This window comes from Artemia franciscana, chromosome 18 (genome assembly GCF_032884065.1).
Source record: "Artemia franciscana chromosome 18, ASM3288406v1, whole genome shotgun sequence".
NCBI classification, from domain to species: domain Eukaryota; kingdom Metazoa; phylum Arthropoda; class Branchiopoda; order Anostraca; family Artemiidae; genus Artemia; species Artemia franciscana.
In genome coordinates, this window is record NC_088880.1 from 10112469 (window position 1) to 10134924 (window position 22456).

The 22456-nt window shown below is 34.3% G+C and overlaps 1 protein-coding gene across 1 annotated transcript in view; it reads left to right on the forward strand.

Moving 5' to 3' along the window:
* LOC136038377 (protein obstructor-E-like) overlaps positions 1–22456 on the forward strand; it is a 44939-nt gene that overhangs the window by 20474 nt on the left and 2009 nt on the right. The window contains exons 3-5 of the mRNA XM_065721445.1: positions 1910–2128; positions 16331–16540; positions 20817–21030. Coding sequence (XP_065577517.1) covers positions 1910–2128; positions 16331–16540; positions 20817–21030 — 643 coding nt within the window. The remainder of the gene's footprint in view (positions 1–1909; positions 2129–16330; positions 16541–20816; positions 21031–22456) is intronic.

A 22456-nucleotide genomic window follows, 5' to 3' on the forward strand; every position in this document is an offset into this window, starting at 1 on the left:
TTGAATCTTTGTGTCATTCCATCTAAGGTTGTCGTATTTGAAAAATAGTATACTGCAGTCTATATTAAATAAAAGAGCATTTGAAGAACTAAAGTGTGCTGGGTTTGTGAGGCAAAATGTATTCTGAAAGCTTTTTCTTGTTATTTTAAGCTGTCTTCCATTTTCTCGTGTGCCTCTTCTTGGCAAAAAAAGTTGGCTCTTCTGCAAAGAGCCAAGGAACGACAGTGAGCCAGTATAGTTGTGCAGTATCTCTGTGCAGAAGGTGAAGAAATTTACCTTAGCGGTGGCAACAGCAGGGACAAATTTCTTGCTTTTATTAGGTATGGTAGAAAGAGATCACACGCTGAAACCTTCGAATTGCCCGCGCATCTTCAGTACACTGACGAAGCTATCTGTGAGCCATGTGAGCCCACTTTGGACCGTAAAAGAATAGTCTTTGCTGTTTCAGAGTGACAGCAATTTATAGAGTATGAAAAAAGTAAAACTTCCCATGATTTCACCAGAAATCCATGGATACCCATGGCAGGGATTGAAAAGTACATGTAAACATGGATAAGTCAATGGAGGGGGCAATCCTTGCAAGCTTCCTTAACCTCTGGTATATCCAATGAAAATTACTTTTGTAATACCATCTGGTTATCGTATGATTGGTCATTGCATATATTGAAATATGCTCTCAATGTAAATAAAACTTCTAGTATGAACACAATATAAAGTTATTATGACTTCTTAGTTCAGGGTTAAAACTAATGTCCTATATCAGATTATTATTTTACCAAACTATTCTTGCGGGCAAACAAATGGTAGGGTTACAGTTGGGGGTCACCTCTGAATGAAACACACGAATAAGAAAAATAGTAGGCTAGCTATAGTTAGATTCTTCTTTGAATAAACAATATCTTTTAGACTGATCAATATAATATAATTCTTCGCGGGGGGGGGAGTAGTGCTTTTCACTAGAAAATACTATGCAAGGGACAGAGCTTGGAAACCTTAGAATAAAGTTAAAATAGATGCTATTATGATAAATGCTCCTAGCGACAGGATTGGGAAGTAAAATCCCTGGTGTGAAGTACAAGGAAACAAGGTATAACAACAGTAGCGCCACGAACACCCCATGCGGCAAGGTTAGGACTAAAAAATCTCTTAGTACAGCGAAGCTAGTGTCACGAACCCCTAGCGAAACGTTTGCGAAGTAAAATTTACCGCAGGGAAACAGCTCAAGATATCTAATATGCTGGAAAGTAGATAACAGGCTATCTGGACCTTTAACAATTAGGTTAATCAGATGGTTTTCGGAAGCAAACATTGTAATGTCTGTGCCTACAGGGAAGCGAATGTGTCTTATAATAAATAATGCATACATCAGATGCAGTTTAAGGGGGAGAGGGGGCACTTGCCCCGGGTGCAGAAATTTTAGGGGTACAAAATTTCAAATCAATAATCTATCGATTATAATGATTTTTTAATTTCTAAAATTTTATTCCTATTTACATAAGGTAGAGGGCGCAGTTGTCTGAAAGCTCAAAAGCAAATTGAATCCGAAATTAAATTTTTTTTTTCCCATAGCTTCATCACCATTTCTTGAAAATTAAAGGAAGTAGACCAAATAAATAGATTAATTTTTTTGTGGTATTTTGCATTAAATTTTGTCAATAGATGACAATTTTGTTAAAATTTGGCCTGCAAAGTTGGTAGGAGACAGGAGCAGAGCCACTAATAAAGATGTTGCCTTAGGCACAAGAGATACTAGAACAGCCTTGTTGGCTGTTAATGGTTGACACTACTTGTGTGTCAACCATTAACAGTACCATTATGTATGGTTTTTGTATTAAGGCGTTGTCGTTTCAAAATTGTCTTTGCCGAAAGAGAGCTATCAAAAATAGTATATTTTGTAATTTTATTGCAGCATTAGCTCAGGAATATGGTGAAATCAGTTCTTGCCCACAGGACTACGGCTTGCAACTTTACCCTCATCCACGGTACTGTGATCAATTTTACAAATGTGAAAATGGCACATTAACCCTAGAAAGCTGTGAGAATGGTTTACTGTTTGACGGAAAGGGATCCGTTCATAATTTTTGTAATTACCACTGGGCTGTTGATTGCAAAGATAGAACTTATGAATGTAAGTGACAATTTTATATTTACAATAGTTACTATTAATTTGAAAATTTCTATTCCCCCAACCATGTAAAAACTTTGGAAGGGTTTTATTTAGAGTTGGACTGTCTAGAAAGCTTGTTTTATCAATATACCGGTATTTTACATTGTCCATGGTTTATTTTTGACGCACAAACATCGATGTATCAAACTTCTTTTGAAACTAATCTAATTGGACCTGTACCTACCACTTTCCAAGAACATCTCGAAATTCTTTACAATTTTCTCTATTGATTCTCGTATTCTCTGAGAAGTTAACCTAATTTTACACATATTTCGAAATCGCCCTCTTTGGCGAACATATTCGTATCCATTCCTTCAGGAAGTATCTCACTTTGGGACAGTAATGCTTATATACACAAATTTATCAAACAGTTCGTGGTAACGAACTGTAGTAAGGAGCGACCCGGCTCAATAGTAACCAAAACTCTAAAAAATGGAATTTTGATACTAATAGCTACATCAAAAGAATTGCATTTTAGTGCTGATTTTAAATATATAATTTTAGTCTTACCCATCAAAAGTTACGAGCCTGAGAAAATTTGCCTTATTTTAGAAAATAGAGGGAAGCACCCCCTAAAATTCATAGAACCTTAACGAAAATCACTGTTTTAAAAAGTAGAGTTGAGAGAAAGAGTCAAACTTTAGCGTAAAGAGCGGTATGTTGATGAGGAAGCAGGCCCTTTTTCATATACGAAGTAATTTCTGTTCGTTTTAAGTTTTAATGTCGCTCCTTACTTTCAATTAAAAAATTTGTTTTTTTTTATTTAATTTCTATAAAAAACTTGGAGTGCTCGTCAAAACAACGTAGAATGGATATTATTTGGATAATAGAAGAATATTTAAAACAAGTAAAATCTTTGTTGAGAGGATACATGCTGAGCCTTTACAGTTGAGTTGAATGGCTTTGATGAATAAATTTTGGAGTCTAAGCTATATTAAAAAGAGGAAATGTAAAAGCAGTTTCAAATTTTATCAGGGATGGACGCAGAAAAGGGGATGGTGTCTAGGATCCCCCCCGAAATATCCGAATTTTCTTTAATTTCTCAGCACTTCTTGTTCAAATAATGTTCTACAATTTTTATTACTCCTTCTTCCCGTTAAATAAACCCTTGAGCTATTACCTCCCCGGGAAATCGGTCCTTATTAAGATATAACGGTCCTCTGACAGGAGCTATGATGAAAATTTTGTTTTTTATTTGTTTGTGTTTCCTGTATAGAAAACGAGATGCTTTGGCGTTTGTTTCCTCATAGAGAAGGATATTTTGGTGTTTGATCGTGTGTTTGTTTGAAGAGAGTTAGTTTATTCTGTGTTCGCTTGCCTGTCTTCACAGAGAATGGGATGTTTGGGTGTTGGCGCTAAGAATTTGGGAATATTTTTCTACGTACTTGTGGGCTTACATACAAATTTTTTTTTTTATGTGTCTTCCTATGTTTTGAAAAGAAAATTCCTAGTTTTAGACGTTTAACAGTATGTTTCCTTGTAGAGAATGGCTCTCTAATGTTTGCTTGAGGAATTGCATATCAAAAATGTTTATTTTCGCCTCTTCCTATATTTTTCCAAAGAAAATTCTTGATTTTGACATTTAACAGTGTGATTCCTTTTAGAGATTAAATAAAAAAAAATCACAACTGCAAGTAAGAAGCGACATCAAAACGAAAAGAAATTATTCCATATATGAAAGGGGTTGTCCCCTCCTCAGCGCCTCGCTCTTTACGCTAAAGGTTGACTCTCACTTAATTCTACTTTTTAGACAATAAAAAACTTTAGCGTAAAGAGCGAGGCATTGAGGAGAGGATAACCCCTTTCATATACGGAATAATTTCTGTTCGTTTTAAGTTATAATGTCGCTCCTTACTTGCAGTCATAAAAACTTGTTTTTGTTTAATTTAATTTTTGAACGTTTTTGAGTTAATGCATGTTTTGATTTTGGCTCACCGCACATGAATAACTAAAACGAAATTTGCATATTAATTTTTTTTTGCTAAATGGCTTTCTCATTGTATTGATTGGACGGTTTGGATAAAAAATAACGGAGTGGGGGAGGAGGCCTGGTTGCCCTCCAATTTTTAGTTACTTAAAAAGCGCAACTAGATTTTGTCTTTACTATGTGTGAGATTTTTTCTTCGCTATACCATTACTATATGTATAAACAATGGTCTAAGTTTGTAACTTGCAGCCCCTCCGCAGGTACTGTTTGGGATTAAGTCGTCCCCAAAGAAATAGTTAATAAGTTTTTGACTACGCTGGCTATCTCAAAATTTTGATCCGGTGACTTTGGGGAAAAAAAATGAGCGTGGGACGGGGCCAAGGTGCCCTCCGATTTTTTGGTCACTTAAAAAGGGCACTAAAACTTTTAATTTCCATTAGAATGAGCCCTCTCACGACATTCTAGGACCAGTAGGTTGATACGATCACCCCTGGGGGAAAAAATAACAAACAAACAAACAAGTAAACACGCATCCGTGATCTGTCTTCTGGCCAAAAAAAAACCACAAAATTCCACATTTTTGTAAATAGGAGCTTGAAACTTCTGAATTTTGTTTTTTAATGCGCTGAATTTAGTCGTGTGATTTTTGTTAAATTTCTACGACTTTTAGTGGTGTTTCCCCCTATTTTCTAAAATAAGGCAAATTTTCTCAGGCTTGTAACTTTTGATGGGTAAGACTAAACTTGATGAAACTTATACATTTAAATACAGCATTAAAATGCGAATCTTTTGATGCAACTATTGGTATCATAATTCTGTTTTTTAGAGTTTTGGTTACTATTGAGCCGGGTCACTCCTTACTACAGTTTGCTACCGTGAACTGTTTGATCGGGTTTTCAGAGTTTGCTTGTTGGATTACGTATAGAAATGTTTGTTTTTGCCTCTTCCTGTGTTTTTACAAAGAAAACTTCTATTTATTGACGTTTAATTGTGTGTTTTCTTGTAGAGAATGGGTTTTCAGAGTTTGCTTGTACAATTGTATATAGAAAATGTTTTTTTGCCTCTTTCTGTTTCTTTGAAAAGAAAATTCTTAGTTTTGACGCTTAAGGTGTAGTTTCTTGTAGAGAATGGGTTTTCGGAGTTTGCTTTTGGGATTGCATATAGAAAATGTTTGTTTTTACCTCTTTATGTGTTTTTGAAAAGAAAATTCTTAGGTTTTGACGTTTAATAGTGTGTTTCCTTGTTGAGAATGGGTTTTCAGATTTTGCTTGTGGGATTGCATATAGAAAATGTTTGTTTTTACTTCTTTATGTGTTTTTGAAAAGAAAATTCTTAGGTTTTGACGTTTAATAGTGTGTTTCCTTGTTGAGAATGAGTTTTCAGATTTTGCTTGTGGGATTGCATATAGAAAATTGTTTGTTTTGGCCTCTTCCTGTGTTTTTGAAAAGAAAATTCATAGGTTCTGACGTTTAATAGTGTGTTTCTTTGTAGACAATGGGTTTTCAGAGTTTGTTTTTGCGCTTGCGTGTGGAGAATGAGATTTTTTGTGCTATTTACGCACTGAGGATGGGCCTGTTTTGGAGTATGGGTAGAGTGGAGTTTGCTGGTAGAGAATGGGGTTTTTGATGTTTGCTATTGTTTTGCATACAAAGGATGGGATTTTATGGTATTTACATCCTCTTTTTGCATAAAGAATTTTTTTACTCTGTTTTCTTCTGTGTATGCGTGTAGAAAACGGGTTTCTTAGGTGTTTGTTTGTGTGTTTGTGCACATAAAGTAGAATTTTAGTGTAATTTTACATTAAGAATGGGCTTTTTATGTGTGTTCTTATATCTTTGTAGATAAAAGATTTGATCTACGTCTATCTGTATATAATTACAAAGAGCCTTTTTTTTTCTTTTTCTTTTTTTTGGTGTATACTCGTGTGCTTGTTAATAGTGAATGGGATTAATGGGTTTGCATATAGAGTGCTGGCGTTTTAGTGCGTGTTAGGGTGTAGAAAATGTGATGTGCAGGCTTTTGGTTGTATGTTCGCATGTAGATAATACTGTTTTTCTATTTCTTGCATGTTTTTTTTTATAGAGATTTATATTTTTGTGTTTGCTAGTGTATTTCCATGTAAAGAGAGGGATTTTTTGTGTTTTTGTTTGAATTTGTGCTTAGAGAATGAAAGTTTTTTTTTTTCGTCTGTGCACAGGAACTGGGATTTCATTTAATTGAACGAAGAAAGGAGTCAAGTTTTCTTATAGAATTTTTTTTTGTACATATGTTTTTAATACATTCCTGAATTTTTAGATAATAATTTTGAGTTTTCAATAAATCTTGAATTGGGAAAATTGTCAAATGATGAGCCAGGGCACTAAGTTTTAATTTTTCATGAAATCCCGAATTGGTAATATGGTTTACTGAGAAGCCAGGGTACTAAGATTTAACTTTTAAGGAGATTGGAAAAAGGTAATATGGATTTGGCAATGGAGAATTGGAATGTGGTTATAACATAATCACCAGGAATACAATCATCAGCTTTCGACAAATCCTGAATTGGAAATACTGTCTACTGATGAGGCAGGGCACTAAATCTAAATTTTTCAGAGGTTGCTCATCTTCGAGTTTTATAAGGTCTGGTCTTGGTTTTTGATTAGGTATAACATAATTATGCATCCTTTAGATGCTTTGCGGGGGGTCGAAACCCTGAAACAATGTTATAAAAGTAGCTCAACCCTAGAGATAAAAAATATTTCCTGCCAGAATAATGGATTTTCGATTTCTCTTATATCAAAACATGGCGTGTAATATTACGTTATCGCACGTGTAATAAAATTTGCCAAGTTATTAGAAAATTTTGGCATGAATACAACCAAACATCATCTTTCTTTAAATCGACTGAATAACCGGATCTTTAGACTTGTAAATTTGTAATAGATTTGGCATTATATACTGCTTAAAACTTCAAATTAGTTTCAAGGGTTCAGGCTACCTCACTAACAGAAATTAAGAATAGTTTTCTAAGCTAAAAGGCAAAGTCATTAAAATGGAAAAAGAGACAGAATGATTCCTGCGCTTAAATATTGAATTTTTGAGCCTAAATGTTGGAGTAAGTAGATAATTATACGATTTTAAGAAAATACATATCTCTAAATTCGCAGTTCTAAGGCCAGTACTCAATACATGAGATCTTCAGAATACAAATTGAATCAAATAGTGACGAAGACCACATTGTCTTTTATATCAAACAAAAAAAAACTTAGAAACAATAGGGAAATTTTAACTAATATCAATTGATTCCCGATCCACCTGTTTTATCAGTAGACTAAAAAGACATTCCCGTAAAATCGAAGATACATCACAATGTGAGGCTCCTGATAAGTCCATAAATATTATCTGTCTCCCGTGCATTCCCAAAATAACAACAAAATTAAAAAATATTCGCACAAAAAAAATCTGTATGCAGTTTTCACTAATGATTTTAAAATCCCAAATTTCTTAAACTCCGGTAAAGATAGAACCCCAGATACTCGCCAAAGAGGAGTTCATCGAATTCCATGTGCTTGTCTACTATGTTGGTAGGACCCATCAGAATCTAGAAAAACGGCTACACCAGCATAAAGAAGATATAGACAAAGCGTTAATTTCTAATAGTTGTAATAGCTCCTTTGATTTTCCTCTAGCCTGGCATATACTTACTATTCCCTTCCACACAATACTTTTGAAAAATCTTCTCTAATTAGTAATGATTTGGGGATAAAACGAGTGGTTCGGGAATCAATCAAAATTAGTCTCGAGATAAATAATAATATTCCTTTAAGTAGAGACTTGGGAGAGTATTCACTAAATTCTCTAAACTCAAATATAATTAAAAATGATCTAACAAAATATTTATTAAATCAATTTATAATAGTATTGAACTAGTTAAAAAATGCCTTTGAGGCAAGCTGCCAAAAAACAAGATTAGCTTTTAAAACTTGTATTTAATTATTTGTGTTCTGTTTAGTTTGATTGAATTTATCGTCCCAAATCATTTTATTTATCAGTCCTGGTTGCACTTCGTTGAAGTAAGGATACTAGTGCTGTTTAAAAAAGTTTTTTTAAACATTTTTATTTTTAATTTTCACATTTTGATGTAAGTTTATATATATGTATTTGGATTAGTACTGAAGATGGCCCTTGGACATTGGGCCAAAATATGAAATGCATTCCACTGTCTGGGAAAAAATTTCCCCATTATTTCTAAGTCGTTTCTATTTGACAAATGGAATCAGTCCATTTAAACCGCGTTTTAAAGCTTAATATCACAGTGCTGGACTTACTCTCATCCTTACACTGAGTTCACACTTCTATTCCTGATGATCATATTATAACCATATTCCCATTCTAAATTGCCAAACCCGTTATCACCTTTTGCCAATCTCCTGGAAAATTATATCTTAGAAGCCTGACTCATTAGTAAACCATATTGCCAAATCCAGAATTATTGACAACTGATGATTATATACCTGATGATTGTATGATAACCATATTCCGATTGCATATTGCCAAATTCATAATGCCTATTTGCAATCTCCTGAAAAATTAAAACTCAGTACCGTTGCTCAATAGTAAGCCATTTTGCCAATACCTGATTTAATGATAACTGATGATTATACGCTAACCGTGTTCCTATTTCTTATTGCCAAATCCATATTACCATATTATCTCCTGAAAAATTAAAACTTAGTACCCTGGCTGATCATCAAACCATATTGTCAATTCAGGAAACAATTTTTTACATCGTTTAAAGAAGGGCCAAAACGTTCGTTTATTGTAATTGTCAGGTCTTAACAGTGACCTTAGATTTCCGTATATTCTAAAATATCAACCCTGGAAACTGTTGAACTAAAGCATTCTATACTTTTTTTTCACCATTGCAGACCATTGATTGACTCCGTACGGTCTACTTTCTGTTACTTCTTCTACTAAACAATCTTCTTCGTTATTCGACTTAATTCCAAAGCCAATGCGCTTTATGGAGCCTATCGACATTTTGGGGTGCCCAAAACTAAACGTATTTGCTACATTCTTCCTGAAGATCACCTGTGGCTTCCACAAGAGTTTTCTAATACGAATATATAAGAAACCTAAGATTGCTAGAGACACCAGATAAAGTTAATTTAAGCAACATTCATGTGTTTTTTGTTAGCGAAATAATTTTTTTTTACTTGCCTCCACGTAAAAAAGGAAACTTTTTTGTATGCTTGATCAATAGGTAGTGAAGTGTAGGTACTGATATCCTGATTCTCTGGCTTTGGAAGAGAGGGCTATGCGTGACTGGGAGGAAAATCGTCTAATTTTTCCCGTGTTTTAGCCCCTAATTTCTTCAGGCACATTATGGAGCTGGGTCGACTTTAGCTAAGCGTAAAGAGTCACAATGCTGAACCCCGTCTCAAACCAAAAAAAAAAACGAAAGAAGGACTCAATCATCTGCCCAGAAGGAAATAAGACTACAAAAACAGTGTGCGAACCACTTGGCTACGACTGCTGTGATCGTGTGCGACCACTCTTCCTCCACATAAGTCTAGTTGATAAATATGTTACTGTGAATGTCTGAAATCTGGTCAATGTTAACATTCATCAGGGTTCAATTCATCTTGGATTCAATTGCGAATCTCTGCTTTTCTTTGATTTGCGAATCAGCATTTTTCAATCATATGCAAGCTTTGATGGTAAAAGTTAAGGTTATATTGGGTTGAGCTACGTTGGGTTAGGTTAATTTAGGTTGTAAATCTTAGAAATGGGTTAAAAACCTAACATAATCTAACCTGTCACCATCACACTTTGCATGAAAATGCTCACTGGCTACGCTGACTAAATCCAAGGAAGAAAAAAAGTCATTTCGGATATTCACGGCCACACATATATTGCTGTGCTACAGGCATTAAGTCGCAGTAACTTAGTAAAGCAAGTCGTAGTTCGTAATATAACGTAAGTCATAGTACCTTGAGTTATACTATTTAATTCACTTAAAGTTGACATTCACTAGGAACAATTGTGTGGTAACTAAAGACCAATTAGACATATAATCTCCATAGGCTTTAATTGCAGTTATCTAACCTTAAGTACAGTTAAGTAATATTATTACGCAGTTATCTAACAATGCTAAGACAAATGATGAAATTAAAAAAGAGCTGGAGAATGTGAAATGTAACCTAGCAGTCTCTTATGAACGAGCCAACAAGCTCGAAGCAGAGCAGAAAAGAACGAATTTAATCTTCTATAATTACACCCCTAAACAACTCGGCGATTATACTCTGAAGCAAGAAATAACGGGTTATTAAATCGTACTATGCCCTCTCTCGGAATAAATCGAAGTGATATACGTGACATTTTTAGATTGAAATCAGGGCCGATAGTAGTAAAGCTAAACTCGGTTGAAATCAGAGACTATATTTTAAGAAACAGCTCCGTAATAAGAAGGTTTGGTTTATCGGTGGCTCCAGATTACACAGGTATACAAAGGGAGGCCCGTAAACTTTTAAAGGAAATGTTGACTACTGCGCAAAATGATGGCCGTGATGCAAAATTACGAGGTGACAAACTATTCATCGAAGGCCGAATATTCAGGTATGATGGAAATTCAATAGTCGAGATTAAGCGTAATTTGAAGCCAGTACAAAATTCTGGTCCACCCTTTAGTGCTAGGCTCCCAAATGATCCCAATAATATTCCGATGAGGCTAGTTAGTGATGCCAGTGATAGTGATACTGAGACATTAGTACCATCGACCAGCACTCCTCAGGCAGTATCGACAGCTAAAAGACCTGCTAGTGCTATTGTCAGCCCAAATGACTTGTTTCGACCAGGTACTCGTAATGTAGCACCCAAAGGAAGCCATTCGCCAAGAAAGAAGTTTAATGAAAGACATCGTGGTGGTTTTTCACGTGATTTTTGTGACAATAAACACCGAAGTGAGTTAGCGGATATAAATAACCGCACTCGTGAGTATTATCATGTTGCCTTTCCCCCGACTAAGACTAGTAACGAGCAATCTTAACCAAAGGCTAGTGATGTTAATGTGCTAACAGAAGGCTTAGAAACATAGGATATAGAGGGCCATATACTGAGTCTAGTGTCATGGAACATACAAGGATTACGTGATAAGTTGACCTATTTATATGACGATTTATTTTCGTTTGATGTGATTTCGCTTATTGAAACATGGAACGATTGTTCTCCTATATCACCTCTCCCCGGGTATTTCGTTGAACAGACCATGCGTAATGTAGCAAGAAATAATAGACATTATGGTGGCATTTTGGTTTTGGTTAAAGCATCTGCTATTAACGGCTATGAGAGAATTACTAGTAGATCTGAAAACTTGCTTTGGCTGTCTATTTATTTGAAATGTGGGAAGAAATTAATTTTGGGTGTAGTGTATATACCTCCACAGAATAGTTCGTACAATCGAGAAAATACTTGGGAAATTTTAGGAGAAGAATTTTCGTTAATGCAAGAAAGTTATAAAGATCTGGATTGTGTTTTAATGGGGGATTTCAATGCTTATACCGGCAGGGAGGCTGAGATCCCAGATGTGTTGATCCCAGATTTAGGTGATTTGTCCCAATTTGTTGTAGAATACCACGAAGCAACAAGGATGAAAAAAGAAAAATAAATGTATGGGGAAGAAAGCTCCTGGCGTTTTGTGGGGAACATGGTCTGATGATTGCGAATGGTAGGTTTGGGAATGATAAGGGCAGGGGCGAGTTCACTTGCCTTTCGGGTCCAACTCCAAGTGTTGTAGATTATGTGCTAATTAATACGCAATTTGTACCTGAAGCAATAAATATGGGAGTATTAGATTTAGTTGGATCTGATCATAGAGCTATTATGCTTGAGGTGAAGATTGGGCAGTTTGTGAACCACGGTTCACGAGTAAGAAATTTCTATAATGCGGATTATAGAAAAATAGGTTTAGAAAAACGAATTAGAAATGATTAACAGATAAAGATATTGAGGCATTTAGAAGGGAGCTTTTGGACTCGCATGTAAAAAATAAGTTGAAAGCGTTAGAAGACAAAGAAAAAGATGCACATAGTGTAATTATGCTGTTAAATGAAATAATGGGCTGTTGTGCAGAATCATGTGGCCTGACTAAAAAATTAAAAAAGAATGAGGGATATTTTGACTTGGATTGCAAGTTAATGAAAGAAGAAGCAAAATATTTATTAAATCGTCTGAATGAATTTGATAGTGCGGAAGATCAAAGTCTAAAATTGGCTAAATATAAAGATAAAAGAAGAGAATATAAAAGTTTAATAAAAAAAAAAGAGTATGAGAATAAGAAGAAACTGGATATTGCTGATGATTTTAGAAATAAAGATTTTAAAAAGTTTTGGGGCTATATAAAGAAGAATAGTGGAAGGAGAAATGTTAATACCCAGGCTGTTCCGGAAGCTGAATCATGGCCTGATTACCTAATTAATTTAGAAGGTGTTTGTGCAGATCTTCAGGAGGTAGTGCATACCCCAGAGATGGTTATTTATCCCATGAGAGAACATGATTACGATTTAGTGGGTGATGTGGATGGCCAAGAGATTAAGTCAATATTAAGGAATTTAAAAGGTGGTACTGCTGCGGGTGTTGATGGTATACCAATATTGTTATTTAAGAATTTTCTTTCCATTTTGATTCCGATAATTGTTCTTCTTTGTAATAAGGTGTTAAGGTCAGGACAATGGCCAAGCGCTTGGAAGACATCATTGTTTATACCACTTTTTAAGAGAGGAAACCCGAAGGCTCATGAAAATTATCGTTTAATAGCACTTGTCCCTGCTTTAAGTAAGGGTTTGGAGAAAATATTAGATACCAGGCTTTCCAATTGGTTAAATAAAAATAATTTAATACATGAGGAACAAGGAGGTTTCAGGACAGGGTATGGGACGACAGATAGTGTGTTTATTTTAAAGGCATTAATAGATAAATATGGAAAGGGTAAAACTTGTCTTTATGTGGGATTTCTGGATCTCCATAAGGCTTTTGATAGTGTCGACAGAGAGTTATTGAAGGATGCCATGCTAAATATTGGCCTTCCCCATTCATTTGTTAGATTGATAGTGAGCATGTATACTTGTGTGAGTGGAATCATTCAAGTTGGTAATAGGTTTTCGAAGCTTTTTGATATTAAGCGGGGAGTAAAACAGGGCAGCACCCTTTTACCTAAGTTGTTTAATATTTTTATTAATGATGTTGTTAATTTTCTAGAGAATAGATGGGCTCCGAAAGTTAGCCTAGGGACTCAAAAACTATCTCTCTTATTATTTGCAGATGATATTGCTTTGGTGGCTAATAAACCGCAAGATCTACAGACTCTTTTGAATCTCATAGAAGAATATTTGCATATAAAAAGTTAAGGCTGAATACTGAAAAGAGCGAAGTTGTTATTTTTAAAAAAAGGAGGGTTGGGGACGATGAAAAATATACATTTAAATTTAATAATAAGGAACTATTTATAAGTAAAAAAATAAAATATTTAGGCTTTATCTTATCGGAAAATGGAAGCCTAAGGAGTCATGTTCATGAAATAATTAAGAGAGGTAGGGTGGCCATGTCAGCTATATTTAGAAACCCGACGATAATGGGGATCAAAAACCTAAAAATGCATAAAAGAATATTTAACACAAAAATTTTACCCGTGGTAGAATATGGAGCAGAGATATGGGGTGGAGAAACGGTGCAGCAACTGGAGTCTCTTCAGCTCCAGTATTATAAAAGAGTGTTTGGTCTACATCAGACAACTCATTCACAGATTCTGAAAGGTGATATGGGCCTGTTTTCTTTAAAGCTACGTAGGTATATTTTAATGCTTATATTCTGGTTGAAGTTAACTAAGAGTAATGAAGATAGACTAGTAAGAGCGGCATATGAAGAGATGTTGAAATGTGGTTTAAAAACCTCGTGGCCATCCCAAATTAAATCATTACTAGAAAAAGTAGGAATGCCTTATTTATGGAATAATGGTCTTTGCTCTCGTGATGTACCAACAAATTTAGAAAGCCAGGTACGATTTATATTAGAGAGTCAGGAAATTCAGCATTGGCAAGGGCTGGTTTTTGATTCTACAACCCTACAACATTATAATCAGGCAAAACCTAGTTTTGGGGAGGAAGTTTATTTTAAATTTAACTTACCGGCTATGATTCTACGTTGTTGGATTCAGCTTAGGGCAAATTGTCTTCAAATCCAGAACAGGCAAAAAGCGTTCGACAAAAATAAAATGATAGTTGGTCCTGATAGGCGGTATGTTTGTCCCCTTTGTAAAGATGATGATGAAGACTTGGATCATTTTCTCCGGAAATGCCCGGTGCTCTTGGATTTACGGGAAATTTATTTGCATGGGATTAATTTGATGCTTCCGGGTATTCTACAAAATAGTAACCCAACCACAATATTTCGAGTGGGAGTATATATAGATAAATCTTTAATAAGAAGAAAAAGTTTTATATGATTAATTTCTTTTGTAGTTAGATTAGGTACTTTTTGCGTTGAATTCTGTTTTTTTTTTTTGTGCGTGTTCGTACTGTTGTTAATTTCCTTGCTTGTTTGTAATTTATTTATATTTTTGTGTATATGACCCACGGGTTTTTGAAATACACTTATCTATCTATCTATCTATCTTTGTTTCAATCTGATCGTAATACCGATGATGACAAGGATGAAAATTTATTTCACTAAAGATGCCGGTCTACTATCTTTAGTAAAAACTACTACGAAAGTAGTTCAAATTTACTTTTCTGGTATTTCAGCTATTGCGACAACGTCAGTCAGAGCGAAAACTTTGTAACCTTTAGTAACATTTAGGTAGAACTTGGGATGCAACTTTATATGATCGGGCTGTCCTGGCTAAATGGTTGGCGCGCTGGCTTTAAAATTCTCTGTCCTTAAGGCAAGGATTCGATTCCAGGTGTAGCTGGTTATTTGGTTTAGGGTCAGTGGCACGACTCTGTGAGCTCAGCCAGAGTCCACCCAGCTCTAAATGGGTACCTGGAGAAATCTGGGGAAGGTAAGCATGAAGGGTGTGTGGAAGCACAGGATGGTTGGCCCCTGACCCTCCATTATACTTCCTGGCTAAAGGACCAGGAAACGGAGATCAGCATCGCCGGTCTGGACCTTAAGGGTCTAGTGTCGTCTTACTTACTTACTTTTACTTACTTATATCATTAGTAAGTGTATAACTCAAGGGGAAATCTGCCACTAGGAAATATGCGTATTTGTGCGTATTAATACCCGGAAATTGTAAAACCAATAAAAGAGCTTGGCTGGCTCATCTGTCAGAGCACCAGACTTCCTATCTGCGGGCCACGGGTCCAAGTTCGATTCGGTTTTATGATGTATTAAATATGAGGAAATATATTCCGATACGGAGATAAGACGCAGTTGTTGAAATATGATCGATATTAGAGTATTTTACGTGTACACAGATAAAGAACATTTTTTAAAGGGGTGGTAGGGTATCTTTGCTCTTGAAAAATGAGTATACACTCTTACTTTGGTAGGTCACCCTACTTCTCATCTCATCTGTGGGATTAAGCTGAAAAATTCAGTGACATGTGTTTGAGGTGGGAAGCAAGTCGATTTTAACTGGCGTATTAGTGGGAGAGGTTGCACAATAATCTTCCTGAACAATAAAAAGCTTATATACCCAATTTTTTACATGATACCCATTTTGAATCTAAGTTATACCACATTTCTGAAGGACATTTTACGCGTATGGAATCTCCTAATGCAAAGTCAGAACTATACCCATTAAATTATTAAGCTCTGATTTACGATTCAGCCAAGAATGTATTCTAGATATTAAATAAACAATTGGTATATTACTATTTGTAATAGGCTATCCTATTTGTCTTTTTGACAAACCCTGTTTTTAATCAGCTAAGATCTAGGAAAACATGAGAACAAGGCCGCATTCAGAATTGTAGTTCGGGGTAGTATTTTTGTTTAAGAGGGTATTTTTGTTTCGGAGGTTTACTATAAAAAAAACTTTACCAAACGTGTAAAAAATTTGTTTACACACATTTTATTACTTATTTATTTGTCCTATAATTTTTTTGTGGAGAGGAGGGACAAACCCAGAAACCAACCCGCTGGATATGGTCTTGCATAAGATGCAACCATTCGTTTGAGTGGATCCAGGAGTGCACATTAAACATAGACCTTAATTAAAATATGCATAATTTCAAAACAATTTATTTCCTTCTTTTCAGTAGAGAAAGCAGACAGATCAGAATCAGCATACTGCCCTTACCTATTTGGTATATTTCCAATATCTAGTGGCTGTGAAACGGGGTACTATCGCTGTGCTTATGGAGAAGCAGAAATTGCAGAATGCGAAAAAGGCCTTGCATACGACGAGAGAATTCATGCTTGTAATTGGCCTGACTTATTGATTGATGAAAATGGGTGTGACCCGGAAAGTAAGTAATTTTTGGATAAGAAAAAATGAAGAAAATTTAAAACAAGGTGTGTCTCTAAAACTTGGACGCACACATAATATTATCGACTACCTTCAATTGAGCATCTCGAATTAAAGTTTAATGAAATCTATTTTTTTTAATTTTAGTGGAACAGAAATGGATCCATTCTTAGCTTTATAAGATCGTAATAGTGTTCTGTAAAAACGAAGATTATAACTATACTCTGTGAAACTGACATACTGTATATTATATTTAATAGAATATTATTTAGTGGAAATATTGGTATTCACATTGTACGATCGTAATGGGGGCAGGGCACTAATTCACGAGAATTTTAGAAGGGGGGGGGGGTTAAATACTTTTCTTAAAATTTTAAAATGAAGATACGGAAGCAGGTGTTTCCAAAATCTTGGGAGATTTTGAAGCTAATTTTGTATGCTTTTTTTTTGTTTTGTTTTTTCAATGACAGAATCAAATTTTTCAAAATAAAAAGAGTACAATTCCCCCGTCCATCTTGGTGTCCCTGAATAAGGAGGATTAATTTAAGTATAAGCGATAGCAAAAAAAATTCAACCAAGGTTATACACTTAATTACGTTATTGTAAGTATATATATATATATGTATGTATATATATATATATATATATATATATATATATATATATATATATATATATATATATGTATATATATATATATATATATATATATATATATATATATATATATATATATATATATATAGTTTTTATTGGTTTAAAAAGTAGAACTGTGACAAAGAGTCAAACTTTAGCGTAAAGAGAGGGGTGTTGAGGAGGGGACAGCCCTTTTCACGTACGGAATAACTTCTGTTCGTTTTAAGTTTTAATGTGTCTCCTTACTTTCAGTTAAAGAAAAATTGTTTTATTTAATTTCTGAACGTTTTTGAATTACTGCAGCTTTTGATTTCAGCTTAAATTGTTGATTAAATAAAAAAAACAAGTTTTTTTAACTGAAAGTAAGGAGCGACATTAAAACTTAAAACGCACAGAAATTACTTCGTATATGAAAGAGGCTGCTTCCTCATGAACGCCCCGCTCTTTACGCAAAAGTTTTTTACTGTTTTAAAAATAAGAATTGAGAGAAAGAGTCAAACTTTAGCGTAAAGAGCGGGGCGTTGATGAGGAAGCAGCCTCTTTCATATACGAAGTAATTTCTGTGCGTTTTAAGTTTTAATGTCGCTCCTTACTTTCAGTTAAAAAAACTTGTTTTTTTTATTTAATTTCTGAACGTTTTTGAATCAATGCATGTTTTGATTTTGGCTCTCCGCAGAGGAATAATCAAAACGAAATTTGCATATTTTTTTTTTTTTGGCTAAATGGCTTTCTCATAATTTTGACCGAATGATTTTGAGAAAAAAAGAGCGGGGGACGAAGCCTAGTTGCCCTCCGATTTTTTGGTTAATTAAAAAGGCAACTAGAACTTTTAATTTTTTACGAATCTTTTTATTGGTAAAAGATTTACGTAACTTATAAATTAGCTTACGTAAAGAACTTTTGTATTCTCATGTTTTTATTACATATATGAGGGGATTCGCTCCATCGTCAGTACCTCGCTCTTTACACTAAAGCTTAAATTTTATCCCAATTCATTAAGAATGACCCCTGAGTCACAAAAGCCGTAGAATAAATAGTTGAAATTACTAAAAATACTTTAGCGTAAAGAGCGAGGTATTAGAAGGAGGTGAGCCCCTCATATGGGTAATAATTTCTGTTTGTTTTAAGTTTTATTGCTGTTCCTTACTTCAAGCTGAAAAAGCTTTTTCATATTTATTTTTTAATTGTTTTTTTTTTTAATAATGCTAGTAAATCCTGCTCTCCCTTCATGGAAATTTACTTCTCCCATGACAAATTCTCGATGGAAAGTTCCCCCAGCGTATCCCCCTCTTCTCAACCCCTCCCCCCAATCACAAAAATCGTCCTGAAAACGCCTGTATACTTCCCAATAACCATTACTATATGTAAGCACAGGTCAAAGTTTGTAACTTGTTGCCCCTCCCACGGGGACTGTGGGGGAGTAAGTCGTCCCCAAAGACCTAGTTATAAAGTTTTTCGACTACGCTGAATAAAATGGCTATCTCAGAATTTTGATCCGTTGACTTTGGAAAAATAATTAGCGTGGGAGGGGGCCTAGGTGCCCTCCAATTTTTTTTGTCACTTAAAAAGGGCACTAGAACTTTTCATTTCCGTTAGAATGAGCCCTCTTGCAACATTCTAGGACAACTGGGTCGATACGATCACCCCTGGAAAAAAAAAACAAACAAACAAAAAAACAAATAAACACGCATCCGTGATCTGCCTTCTGGCAAAAAATGCAAAATTCCACATTTTTGTAGATAGGAGCTCGAAACTTCTACAGTAGGGTTCTCTGATACGCTGAATCTGATGGTGTGATTTTCGTTAAGATTCTATGACTTTTAGGGGGTGTTTCCCCCTATTTTCTAAAATAACGCAAATTTTCTTAGGCTCGTAACTTTTGATGGGTAAGACTAAACTTGATGAAACTTATATATTTAAAACCAGCATTAAAATGCGATTCTTTTGATGTAGCTATTGGTATCAAAATTCCATTTTTTAGAGTTTTGGTTACTATTGAGCCGGGTCGCTCCTTACTACAGTTCGTTACCACGAACTGTTTGAACAGTTCAATAGAAAAGTCAAAGAGAAATCATGGAAATATTTTACTTACAACAATACTAAACTTTGAATAGATGTATTACCTTCATTTGCTGACATTTATAATAATTCATGTCATAGATCAATCAAAATGAAATCAATAGAAGCTAGTAAAAAAAGGAATGAAAACAACGTGCATAAAGATATGTTTCCAAATTTAGAACCCCAAACAACGAAACATAAATTTAATTTATGTTATAAATTTATATAATAAATTTATTTATCACAAATTTATTTATAAATTTATATAAATTTAAATTTAATTTTTATTTAACATAAATACTAGACCGGTCAAATATTAAACATCCCTATATGTTGCCTATATGTACATTTTATCCCTTAGCTGTATAGCCTGTATCTATGTATCTACTAACGTATATATCCTTTCACGTACATAACCTGAAATGTATACAAATATACTTATTGTGCCGTTTTGATTAAATTTGTTCTTTTATATTTGATCTGGTACGAAGCGAAGTTATTGTTTTCTTTCATAAACGAGATTAAAAGGTAGATTTTCTTACATAACTAGTATTCTACTGATCAAAATAGCTTATTTCAGTTTATGCTAATCTGGATTTCTTTTATATTCTTTCTTTTTATATTTATTTTATAATAACTAATATAACTGCAGCTAATATTTGTTTAAATTTTTAATTAATTCTGTGTTTGTAATGAGTGACACCAGGTGGGCTTATTTTTTCAATTAGAAGCAAAATATAACCATTTTCTTATCAGATTCCCATAGAAGTTCACAGCGTCTTTGGACGGGTGGAAACAAGAGCATATGAATCATAAAGAGTAGTCTTATTGATAAATTTTCAATATTTTTCTGTTACTTTGCTCGGAAGAAGAGGAAGACACCGCTTTATGCGCCTTTTGATGCTCTTTCAAATTTACTAGTCACTATTATCGCGTATATCATTTCAAGCCCTTAAAGGCACCCTCATAGTGACACATAGCTTCTTATTTTTCTTAACGTGTTAGATACAAGACATACCATTCGAATACCCATACCCCAATGCTGAGACATCCCGCAGTCCTTTGTTCAACATATATGGATATATTACAATAAAATCCAATCAAATCAGCAATGTATAAATGTTATAATTCTGCCATTTTATTGTATAATTCATTTTTATCAGCAGCTTCATCTTATTAAAAATTGAATTTTCATCACAAAATTGAACCATTTCTGAAGACGTAGAAAAAATCGTTCAATAAGTTGTGGAAACTATAAGATTGATTATTTGTTAGATTTATCAGGTCTGATTTGGATAGGTCCGTTGATGTGGAATATTTGGCAATGAAATATCAGGTTATCATTGGATTTAGAATACAATGGTAGGTTTTTAACATATTTTTACGGGCAAAAAAAATGTCACTTTAAGGGCTCAAAACAGAGTTTGGGATAGTAGCCATTGTATAATTTGAAAAAGCATAAAAAAGCGCATCCAGTTGTTTTGTTTGTTTTTATCTTCCGCCTAGCAAAGTAATTGCAGAAACTCAAAATTTGCCGTCCTACTTAGCTACGAAGTTCTTAAAAATTATTGCTTTTTCAGGAGTTGTCGGGTTTACTTGCCCAGACCCCGACAGTTTACCAAAAGGATCGTTGGTTCAGACTTTTCTACCATACCCAAGGTATGCTGTACCAGGTGATTGTAAAAGGCTGATTACATGCGTTAACGGCTATCCAAGGTTATTAACCTGTGGAGAGTATGAAGCATTTAACGAGTATTCTCTCTCCTGTGATAGTATTGATAACGTACCAAACTGGTAAGTTTACGCTGTACTTGTATCGTTATAATTGTAAGAAATATGGTTATTTCTATGAAGGTTCAAAGAGTAATAGGGTGTAAAGAGATTTGAAAGTTAACAAAACGAAACATTATTGTGAAGAAGAAGTAACGAGAATATTTTTAGCAAGTGAAAAAAGCAATAATAAATTGGTAGATATTTTTTTTGTCGAGACCTCCACTCAACCACCCTTAGTGGAGAAAATAAAATAAAAGGTGAAAAATATACGGATAGAAACCCTCCTAAAAGGGTTTAAAAAAAAAAAAATGAAGATGAGTTACCCCTGTCCTCACGGATAAAGGGTTTCTAAGTCTACCGTGCCAACAACTCAACTAGCACGTACTATTATATGTATATATCATTAAATTACTTCATGTATTAACGGCAACAATAAAAAAAACAAAAAAATAAACTTTTAATTAAGACGTCCTTTCCAAGCAACAGTGAAAGGACAACTATGCAAATTTATCCTTCCAATTTTCACCGCCTCGAATTTTTCTGGCTTCATAATTTTTCCTTTCATTTGTCATACCTAGCCAGTTTTGTCTTATAAATTATTTATTGAAAAGTAATGCCAAAACGACTATTCCCGAATTCAATGAAGCTTACAACAAAGAATTTCAATTTTTACAAAAAAAATGGAAGGCTCTTGCAAATCCATTGAACTTTAAAACTAACCAAAAGTATTTTTAGCATATACGAAAAGATGTATATTCCAAAAATTTTCCCGAAGAATTTTCCCGAATCCCGAATACATGAATTTTCTATCTTTAAATGAACGAATTGTAGCTTCTTGTGCTCTGAAGCAGTATAAGCAAAGAATAGATTTCAATAAGTACTTTTGAACGCAGTTCATAATAGTAATTGGCTTTTGAACGATATTTTTGCGCAACCAAAGGAAAAGGGGCAAAACAAAATTCTGAGCAACAGTGGCTATCAAAACCTCAATATTCGATAAAGTTGAAGTGAATAAACTGCGTTACAAAACTGATCAGAATAACAGGAATGCGTTCAAGCATCTCTTATCCGACTAATCCACTTAATATTAACTTCCCGGATGTAACGTGTAAAAGATAACAACAAATACTTATTCGGCAACTTGTTAATTGAAAAATTATAGGCAAAAAAGGCTAATGACAACATTAATCACATGTACTTCGCTGTAAACCTAAACCTTGTTTGTGTTACTTTATGAATTAACTATATATTTTGCCGTTTTTCTGCTGTAATATTTTGCCATTCTTTGTAGATCAACAAAGAAATTCTGGCAAAAAATTCTAACTCGAAAGCTTATGCTTGCCTCTATAGTGAAAGTTCAATATCTTAAATCGTTTCTAGAGCAAAAAGGTGCAGCTTGGTCTTGTCACTCGTTCCTACAACAATAACTGAATAAAAGAACGATTTT